Source organism: Centruroides sculpturatus, unplaced genomic scaffold (assembly GCF_000671375.1).
Source record: "Centruroides sculpturatus isolate CEXI.00-Female unplaced genomic scaffold, Cexi_2.0 scaffold758, whole genome shotgun sequence".
Lineage (NCBI taxonomy): Eukaryota > Metazoa > Arthropoda > Arachnida > Scorpiones > Buthidae > Centruroides > Centruroides sculpturatus.
Window position 1 is genome coordinate 326260 of NW_019384917.1, and position 10192 is coordinate 336451.

Here is a 10192-nt window from a genome sequence, read left to right on the forward strand (position 1 = left end):
TATATATATATTAAAATTTTTAGATATAAATATTTGATTTGATTTTAGAATTTAAAAATGAAACTTACCTTTTTTAGTGTAGTGAATAGGCCAATATTTAATTAACAAAGAAAATTCTTATCAGTTTTTATTTGTACTTCCTAAGGATTTCCTGCAACTGTCTTTAGTTTTTTTGTTGTTTAATGCATAAAAAAAAATAATTATTGATTTTAAATTTGTTTATAATTTTAGAATCAATATATTTTTAAATTGCTATTTTGAATTAATGAATTGTATTTAATTAAAATTTGGAAGTAATTTTTAAGATTGTTTTTTAAAATAAATATTTATGTTTGAAATTAAATTTTAGATGTTTATAACGTTATTGTTATATTTTATTTGCAGTGATGTACGTGGTACATTCAGTACAGGTGCTATATTAGTAAATGTATTGATATGAAAACGTTTTAAACACATCCCCTTCAAACCATTGGTCTGTCGGTAGCTACACTTTTTTTCAATAATTGTATAACTGTTCAAAACATTTCTAGAAACTCCCATAGCATCCTTTGCAGTTGCTTTCACAGCAACTTCATTGTGGAAATATTGCACATTTAACAGTGCCTTTTGGTTTGATTAAAAGGTGAAAATCATAAGGTGCAAGATTAGGCAAATAGGAAGTGTGTAAAGCAATAAAATACTTTCTTACTGGAACTATAAATAAAAATCAAAACCTTTAAACAATCCAGAAAATCGTTTTTTAATATCTTAAAAACGCTTTTGAACGCTTTAAGCGATCATCCTCAGTTATCATTTTGAATCGAACGAAGAATTCGAAATTACGTAAAACAAAATTCAAAAAGCGGTTACGTAAATATATGTTAACATTTACCAAGCTTAAATAATTGTAAAAATTATACAAGTTAATTAAAACGAAATAAAGAAATAAAATAAAATATATACATCCAGTAAAAATTATCTTAATTAACCTTCCCGCTTACATAAACTACGTCAACTCATCATAGAAGGATTTCCATGCCGATGACAATCCGTCAGCATCCCTATCCCAAGGTGCAGTTTGTGTGCAACTGCGCCTTGTGAATTTCTAGTTTTTCCAGATGTTTCACGGCCTGCCTGGATCTTGTAGCCTTAATGATCGACGCCCGATCCCAAAAGACCTCGATATTCTGCTGCTTGGCTGTGTAATAAGCATAGCATTGCTGTGTAAAGCAATGCCATGCTTATTTTATTCAGATGAATTTGAACAAGAAGTGAATGCTGCACCAGAGTATTGTCGTGAAAGAGTACCATTTGCTTCTTTTCAAAATTGTTCAGATAAAACAGGTACAACATTGTTTCCTCATTTACCATATTCACGTAATCTTGCAGCTTGCAATTTTTACCTTTTCTGAAATATTAAGTTACTAATCAAAAGGGCAATGTTACCATGATTTGAAAACAGCCACATGGAAGATGTGTGGAACAAATTGCCAAAAAGAGAGTTCCAGAAATATTTCAAACAGTTGTACGAGTGTTAAAAGAAGTGTGTGGCTGTGGATGAACAGTATTTTGAAGGTGGCTATGTTTTGAAATATTTAGATATGAATACATTTGAGTAAAAAAGTTACAGGATTAGTCCTGGAACTGTTTTAATGACCATGTATATGCGAGTAGAGAATAACTTTGAAGAAGACTCTCCTGGAGATAAATAGAATTATATACAATATATAAAATACAGTCAATTTAAAAAAGTGATTTATGTTAATTGTTGTTTCCAACTTGCTCTCTAAGCTACACCATTTGTATTACTATTAGCTTTCAACTTTAATTCCAGAATTGTAGATTATTTCATTTGAGATTAATGTATATCAAATTCCATTTTATTTAATATGAATCTTTAACTTTGTCTTAAGAAACAAAATCGGACGAGCAGTTATTTATTGTGACATCGTCACAATGCTGAGCCTCAATTTTTAATCATATTTTTAATGTATTTAATATAAAACATGTATTCGCCACTTCAAATTAGTAGTGGCTTGCCCCTGTACATCATACTTTTCCTTTAATAACAGAGTTGTGCATCTATATAACACCTTACAGGGGAAAACTTTTGAATTGAAATAACATGACTTCTGTTTGTGTCGGAAGTTATATAGTTAATCGGGGCCTCCTGCCCTAAGGTTTCCATATCTGGTATCGTCTTTCATCTATCTAACTTTGTTCTTGAGATTAAGGAGCGACGGATGACAGTGGGAATTTTTATAGGTCTACAGTTTTTTCAAATTGCAGCCCAAAAATCAAGAAAAAAAAATTAAATTCTCTCCAAAGTTTATCACAGTATCCATTATCACACTGGTGTATGATCTTTATAGTTAGCAGTTAATTAAAATTAAAATTTCACTAATATATTTTACAAATTCTCTTATGTCTCATGCTTTTTTATTTCAATTTTATTGATTTCTAAAGGTATTTTATCTATGGAGTGGATTTTTTCTAGTAAAATTTGTTGCCATATGCATAAAACTCTTATTATTCTAGCCGTGTCTACGGCACTAATTAATAAAGATGACGCCATCCCATACGTCGTCTGCCTCCATTCCTCTATTCAAGTTTATTAGTGTTTTATTATTATTCGTTATCATTATATGCTCTTTAAATTTTCGTAAATAGATATTTTTTTTTTCCTCTAGCTAGTATTTTTTACATTATTTTTATCAACGGATAAAGCACAGAGATTGGTCGTACCTTAATCTGATTGTTGATTCATGCTGTTTTAGTCAGTGATAGTTTTTAATTTAATTAATCTAAGGTGTGATAAACCAAATTGCTTCTGTAATGTGATATTTCAGTTTGTGGATTATTTCTTTGCACTCTGTGCTTTGAGAATCCCCACAGAAAAAAATTGGGGGATGAAGATCTCTGTGACCACAAATTTTGGGAAATTATGCAGTCTTTTCAGCATTGCCATTGTCTCCCTGGCAATATGGCATGTGGCGTACAAAACTGCAACACTATGTCACTGATTTGCACACAGTAATTTTCTCACAAGTTTGATTTGAGAGACTTTATGGACATTATTAAGAGAAATGGATGACTTTGAATCTTACAAGTTAGTATATGATGGACATTTTATATCGTTTATTACTTTATATCATGGAATGAGGATTAAGAGAAGAGGAGACGTCTCTGAATAGAGTAGAATGATCAGAAATATCTACCCAAGGCTATATTTGTACGTAAGCTAAATAAATTGCAAATTAGAGCCTTGCATTGTGAAAAAATGTAAGGCCCTAAGCTTAGCTTAGGGCCTTACATTTTTACATATAGTATTATTTGGTGAAGGGGAAATTTCTGTTATAATTACGTTACAGCTTAGGACCACAACAAGTCTAAATCCAGCCCAGCTCTACTCTTGAACACGAGAAGGAAATAAGAAGAAAATTTCGATTTATAAAGTAAATTGCTATATTGTTTCTTATATTTATTAATATCTTTGAATTTTAATATTATTTTTATATTTTAATGAGATTATTATGTTTAAATTAAATATTGAACTATATTATTTATATTCACTATATTGTAATTAATTTCTGAATATTGTATTGTTGTGATTAATATGATCAATCAGTATCTATGGTAATATTCAAAATTATTATATTATAACAATTGAAGAATTATACAAAATAAATTACAAATTTATTTAACATAAACAACTCAGAATAAAATTTTATTTAGAAGCAAGACTTACAATTCTTCCCATAAACAGTATCATTCCTGTTACAGAATCTCGAACGTAGAATAAGAATGGTTTGTTGGCTACAAACTTATTTTCTATTCTATAAACTGCTTGAGTTGGTCTTCGACCATAATTATCTACATCCAAAACCATTTTGTGCAAAACTTTACTTACAAACAATCCATTCTTCTCGCTGATATTTTTCAGATTAGCAGCCATATTAAAGGAATCCCGAACACCGAGAAATTGTATCTTCCACATTAAATCTATGCCCGGTTGCAGTTTAAATTTAGGAATTTCAACCCCAACGCTTGAATTTTTCATGCTCTCCAGAATTTTGTTTAGAGATTTATCAGTAAGACGTTGCTCTAGTTTAATGAGATCTTCCATTGATGAATTTGGTAGAAGGAATAAGATCGAGATGTTTTCTTCACATGGTAACTCAACTGCTTTAACTGACACATCATGGACTTTTAAATTAGCATAAGGGAAGCTTCCATTTACTTTCAGAAATGGCAAGTGTGACGGATGAGCTTTTAGACCTCTATTATAGAAGGAACTTTGTTGTACCTTTTGAAATCTGAATTTCCATTCTGTGGCAAAATATGCACTGTTTAATAAGGCTAAGCGAGTGTAAGCATCAAGTGGTGCTAACAGAACAGGTGGTGCTTTTCCATTAGTGTCCCTATATATAAAGTTATTAACAGACCTCATATTTTCTTGGCTTTCAAAGACATTATATTTGATTACTGAAGCATTGTAATACTGTCTTACATTTCTTTTGTAACTTTCTTTAACAGGGAAGTCTGATCTCACAACAGCAACATTTGCCATTTTTATGTATCTATTATTGTGTAGATGAATTAATCTAGTTAATAGCTGTTTCCAGAATGAATGTACTTGAAATTCTGGAACTTTGGCCGAATCGTATCCTAGCGAATGGCGTAATTCTTGAGCTGTTCGATTTCTTGCTCCTAAATATAATAAATTTAGCTGAGAAAAGTAACATAAAGGAGACGTAATGACATTTGTTCCTTCGGTTATTAAAGTTCTGTGAACTTTTAGAGAATAATCATTTAGGCCTGGTATTAAACTTGAAGGGTATGAATATGCAACCGTAGCCAAAGCTAACAATATGCCGAAACTCATAGACTTCATCCTGTAGGATAAAGTTAATTTTTAAGAAAATTTAAAGTATTTTAAATTATGTATAAAGGTAGACTTACATTGCTGCTGCTTGTTGAATACAAAAAGAAGGAATATGAAAAATTTCTTAATTTTTATATCTTATTTTACAGATGTTTAAATTCACGTTTATTATCTATTTGGGTTATCAAGTATGAAGTAGAGAGAGAGAAATAGAGAATATCACTATAAAGTTTTTACATTTCCCATTAGTAAAATGATATTTGTAGGTTTATCTAAAATGATAAAGACGAAAGGACGATTAGCATTGAAGATATGCTCAATAAAAACGATATTTTTGCCAACAATTTGTACAGCAGATATACTAGAAGATTCTATTCCCGATTCATTAACTTCGAGTACGGTTTTATGAAGCATATCAGAAACGAATAGACCAGAATCTCTAGTGATATTGCTTAAATCCGCCGATGTAGTAAAAATCTTCCTCACACCTAAACGTTTCAGAATATCCTGTAACTGGAATGCCATTTCAATTTTAAATCTGGGTAGATAAACTTCAACATCAGTCGGTGCCAAGTTTCTGATGAAGTGTTTTAATTTCTCTTCTGTTAAATCGAATTTCTTATCCGGTAGAATTATCATCATACTCGTTCTGTTGTTGCTAATTGGTAACTCTAAAATTGATAAATTATACTGTTTGCTGCGATAAAATGGTAATTTTTCCTTTAATTTCATCGTATAGACGTATGAAGTTGAATTGTTTTCGTTATAAAAATGTCTTCTCTTGGTGGAACGATTGCTGAATGGAAATAACCAAGTTCCTCTGAAGTAAAATGCATTCAAAAGCAACATCAATGTTTCATTAGTTGGAGAATCTTGCATAATGCTTTTAATTTTATGATTTGTAACATTCCGTATCCATTTATTAATGTAATTCTCTGATTTTTCCATGCGAAAATCCATTGATACTATCTCAGCATTGAAAACTCTCTTCATAATACTTCTGTATTTATTAGACAGGTGATAGTCCTCTTGATAAAATATGGCATTTGTTAGATTAGCATCATCGGATCGTTTTAGTTTCATCAATATACGACGATAAGTCTCTTGCAAATTTCCAATTTCTTTATAATTCATTAACGTATGAATTTCTTCGGCAGTTTTTCCATTAGTACCAAAGTAAAGCATTGCCAAACACGTATTAATACTTAAAGGTGAGAAACAGACGTTTCTTTTTACTAATAAATTTTTATAAATATTTAAAGCTAAATTGTTGTTTGAATAGGATAATGCTGATTCTCTTCCTTGTAAAAATTCCANCCTCGTCCTATCTGAAGGTTGTCTTATCTGCGCAGATATACGGCAAATGTAACCTTCAAATGTTAAATTTCCACCGGCTGGACGGGTGAGGCACTTAAGGTGTCAGCCAACAGCTCTGGAGGACTTGGGATTGCTTTGTGGGCAATCTGTCCCAGACGTGTCGAGCCAAATCTCTCTCCATTCATTGGTTCCATAGAGAGCCTGGCTGACCCCAAAACGAACCTGGAAAAAGGGTCCTCTTAGTTCCCACAAGTGGTGGAAAGAGCCAAAAATTAAGGAAATAAAAAATATCGTATTAACTTTTGAATTGTTACCATAATTTGATCTGCAACATTATTTAATTTTTATCTTGATAATGGCAATATAGTGTTTTTATTTAAAAAATTAAATCGTAATATTATTAATTATCTGTACATAAAAAGTTACTAAAAAAATTTATTTCAGCCGGAATGGGTGCAACTATAGGCGCAACAGCATGTATCTTATCAAATTTGAGAAAAAAAGATGATCATTATAATTATTTTATTGGTGGTTTAGCAGCTGGTGGTATTTATGGAAAAATGTGTAAGTATGGTGATTGATTTTATGTTGACACCTTTCTAAATTAAGTAAAATTAAATAAATTAAAATTGTGTAATTAGTTAAAAATTGTAAGTAATTTTAATTATAAATTTTTCAGTTAATTCTTTTCCACGAGGCATAAAAATGGCCATGCTCCTAGCAGTATTTTTTTCTGCAAAGAAATATTCTCTAATGCAAGGTTGGAGTTGGAATATCGAGGATAATGTGACTCCTATGAAAGGTCACGAACGACCAGATTTATTGGATTTTAGTATTTTGAAAGATCCTGGTCCCTCTGTTCGTAGAACATTTGACGGTTTGCGATGAAAGAAAGTAATGGCTTCTTTCATAAATTGTAAGGCACTGGAAATTACAAGTATGGTAAATATTTGATAGAAATAAGTAAGGAATTGTACCAAAACTTAGTTTTGTTAGAAGTATACAATAAACAGAAATAAATATGTAAATTTGTATCATTTATTTTTCTCTATATAAAAATGGTTTTACATTTTATATATTAATGCTTGCATAGATACAGATTGCAATATCTGAATTGCTTAATGTTTTTCTATAGCAACAGATTTTACAATATAATAATTACACAAAACTCGCTTTAAATGCAATTACAAATTTTCAATTTTTCCGAGAAACAAAATTAATCCCGTTACACTATCTCTTATGACAAATAAAAATGGTCGATCAATCTTCAGTTGTATTTCTGATTGAAAACCACTAAGAGACACTTTGCTATAAGTCACGGCAATGGCTTCTGTGCCTTTTTCGTCAACAATTAGTTTCGTTTTTTGAAACATTCCATCCAGCATCAATTTATCACAATTACAGATGTTTGATATGCCATAAACGAACCCTTCCAAATTTAAATCTTCTAAGTATCTTGACATATCATACGATGTTTCTAGAGAGAATTTGGGCATAAAAATAGTCATAGATTTAGTTGTAAGATGACAAAAAATTTGATCGAACAATTCACTAGAAAGGTTATTCTCAACCTTTTCCATGCCATTTATATTTCTAGGCATCAATATAAACATACTTACATCATCATTACTGTATGGGAGTTCTAATACATCTAAATCGAATTCATTATTGAAAGCATAACGAAAAATACCTTTTGTCTTCATCATTTTTATGCTAGTTACATTATTCTTATTTTGGAAAAAGTCGTCGTGTGTGTTTTTTTTATTGAACTGGGTCAACCAAATACCTTTGAAATAAACAGCATTTAAAAACACTAAAGTAGTTTGATCATCGGTAGATAATTCAATTGTTTTTATATGATGGTGTGTTTTTTTATTCACCCAATCATTAATGTATTGTTGAATTTTAACTGGATCTGCATTAAAATTAACTGAAGCCAGCATAGGATTGTAGTAATTTATGATATCTTTTATATATGACTGATTAATCCATAATTTCCTATCGAAGAGGATACCATTTGCAATTTCTATAGAACTGTTTTTGAATCTGCCATTCATGAGATTTCTGAAAGATTCATGAATTTCTTCATCAAAGTGAAGAATATTTCCTTCCATAGCTGATCCTGCGCCACGGTATAACATGGCGATGTTAATAGTTAGACTTAAAGGTGAAAAGAAAATATTACCATCATTATTTCTCAGTTCTTTATAAAACAAAGATGCGACTTTATTGTTGCTCTTTACCAAGTTATCGAATTCATTTGATTGAGTACAAAACAAAAACACGAAAAGTAGAAGAACAATGAAATATTTCATCTGTAAAAAAATAAGCAATATTATTTTCAGTTTCTTCATAGATTATATTAAATTGGGACAATTCTTTTAAAATAAAATATTACTACTAAAAATTTTGATTGAAATATTTTTGAAGGTATGAAAAATAGGAATTTTTTTTTTTTAATATTTCTGTGAACCTGTTTGTCGTACATAAGTCTTATCAAACATTTTTTACAATCTTAATTGAGGGTTTTAAAGTTCAGAGAAAAACACCAACAATTGGTTTACAATATTTATAATTAAAATTAACTTTTACTTAACAAACTATGATACTACAGTGTGTTTTTTACATATCACAATAGAATTATAATACAGGTAATCCCCGTATAACAAGGCACTTCTATAGCATGGATTCACTCTAACACGCTTTGGGAATTGGGTAAAACCCTCGTACAACATGAAATGTAATAAAGGGTGCATTCTTTTATATGTCTGCGTAACTCTGCGCGAGCATTCTAATTGTTTTTGTGACTACTTTGAATGCTTTCTCAACAAATAATCCATTTAATGGTTAAATTTTACAATTGGGACCCTTCTTTTGCCTCTAAAAGCTTATTTTAGAATTATAGATTCCTCCATCACGATACTATCGATAGTGCGAGCGCCGCCATCTTTCTTTCACCATCGTTCCTAGATGCCTACAAACAGCAGTGCACTCCCATTGCAGAGCGATCGCTATTAACAAACACACCCAAAAACTGTTACCACTTGATGATGCTCATGCTGAGATCATCATATAGGATGAATAATCCTCTGGTAAAATATTTACTTAAATAATAAATAAGTATTTTACCTATGGAAAAAATGAATAATAAATTTGATTTAAATAAGGATTTAACAGCGTGTTTTTTAATTTTTGGAACCTAACCCCGTTTTCGCACTAGATCTTTGGTTTGTATAACACAGATTTGCATAACACGGCAATTTTTTGGAACGTAACTCCCATGTTATACAGGGGTTACCTGTAGTTTATAATAGGAATTTATTAGTCATAATTCTATTGTAATATGTAGAAAACACTCTAGTATTGTAGTTTAAGAGTTAAATATAAACATTGTAAACCAATTGTTGGTGCTCTTGATTTCACTTTAAAACCCTTAATAAAGAATAATAACTGAAGAGGTATTATAATTAAAAAACCTTGAAATGCATTTTATCAAAGTAAATTTTTTGATGTATATTAATTTTATAATAAAAAGTTGTGAAATTGCATAACTGTGGCTATAAATTAAGTGTGATAAACTCTTAATAATAATAAATATTGATCTATATTTTATTAATTTACAAAATATAACATTAATAGGGTAGAAAACTTTAAAATTGAAAATCTGTTGTAGACAGCAATGGTCGTAAACACACGTAATGACAAATAAGGAAACCTTACTCTGAGATGAATAATAAATCTGGATGTTATATTTTTATAAGATATAGTTTAGTGGGAAGTTTAAGAAAGCAATCGCATTACAGTTTCACTTACGTTCAAGAAATATAGTAACTATACGTGCAAATCAAATGATATTTGAGTAGAATTCAAAGATCAGTTTGCAATTCAGAAATAGCAGTAAATTTGGAAATTTTTGTACTACCAGTTGACTCCCCTATAATACTATTCATTATTCCGTTTTATATGAATTCCATGTTGTACGAGTCACTTAGATTTTACAAATACGTGTGC

At 30.2% G+C, this 10192-nt stretch overlaps 4 protein-coding genes across 4 annotated transcripts in view; 1 reads left to right on the plus strand and 3 right to left on the minus strand.

The window, feature by feature from the left end:
• LOC111631783 (serpin B12-like) overlaps positions 1-173 on the minus strand; it is a 3757-nt gene extending 3584 nt beyond the window's left edge. Inside the window, exon 1 of the mRNA XM_023376093.1 lies at positions 69-173. The gene's annotated coding sequence lies outside the window, so the exon portion shown is untranslated. The remainder of the gene's footprint in view (positions 1-68) is intronic.
• Positions 174-3697: 3524 nt separating this feature from the next.
• On the minus strand, positions 3698-6033 carry LOC111631767 (neuroserpin-like). Its single transcript, XM_023376074.1, has 3 exons — positions 5102-6033; positions 4938-4951; positions 3698-4874 (listed from the first exon to the last, which is right to left on the minus strand). Exons 1-3 carry the CDS (start codon positions 5996-5998, stop codon positions 3707-3709), a joined length of 2079 nt encoding a protein of 692 aa, XP_023231842.1. The 5' UTR covers positions 5999-6033; the 3' UTR covers positions 3698-3706.
• A 178-nt stretch (positions 6034-6211) lies between these two features.
• Positions 6212-7209, plus strand: LOC111631786 (NADH dehydrogenase [ubiquinone] 1 alpha subcomplex subunit 11-like). The gene is made up of 2 exons (XM_023376097.1): positions 6212-6745; positions 6861-7209. The coding sequence occupies exons 1-2, from the start codon at positions 6631-6633 to the stop codon at positions 7067-7069; spliced, it is 324 nt and encodes a 107-aa protein (XP_023231865.1). The 5' UTR covers positions 6212-6630; the 3' UTR covers positions 7070-7209.
• A 16-nt stretch (positions 7210-7225) lies between these two features.
• Positions 7226-8547, minus strand: LOC111631782 (serpin B12-like). Its single transcript, XM_023376092.1, has one exon. The coding sequence runs from the start codon at positions 8533-8535 to the stop codon at positions 7366-7368; it is 1170 nt and encodes a 389-aa protein (XP_023231860.1). The 5' UTR covers positions 8536-8547; the 3' UTR covers positions 7226-7365.
• Between the last annotated feature and the right edge of the window lie 1645 nt (positions 8548-10192).

Bases quoted from the DNA above. Each gene is read 5' to 3' on its own strand.
- LOC111631767 (XM_023376074.1), bottom strand. From the start codon at position 5,998: ATGAATTATAAAGAAATTGGAAATTTGCAAGAGACTTATCGTCGTATA.
- LOC111631786 (XM_023376097.1), top strand. From the start codon at position 6,631: ATGGGTGCAACTATAGGCGCAACAGCATGTATCTTATCAAATTTGAGA. The intron at 6,746-6,860 runs GTAAGTATGGTG...TAAATTTTTCAG, and splicing joins TGGTATTTATGGAAAAATGT to TTAATTCTTTTCCACGAGGC.
- LOC111631782 (XM_023376092.1), bottom strand. From the start codon at position 8,535: ATGAAGAAACTGAAAATAATATTGCTTATTTTTTTACAGATGAAATAT.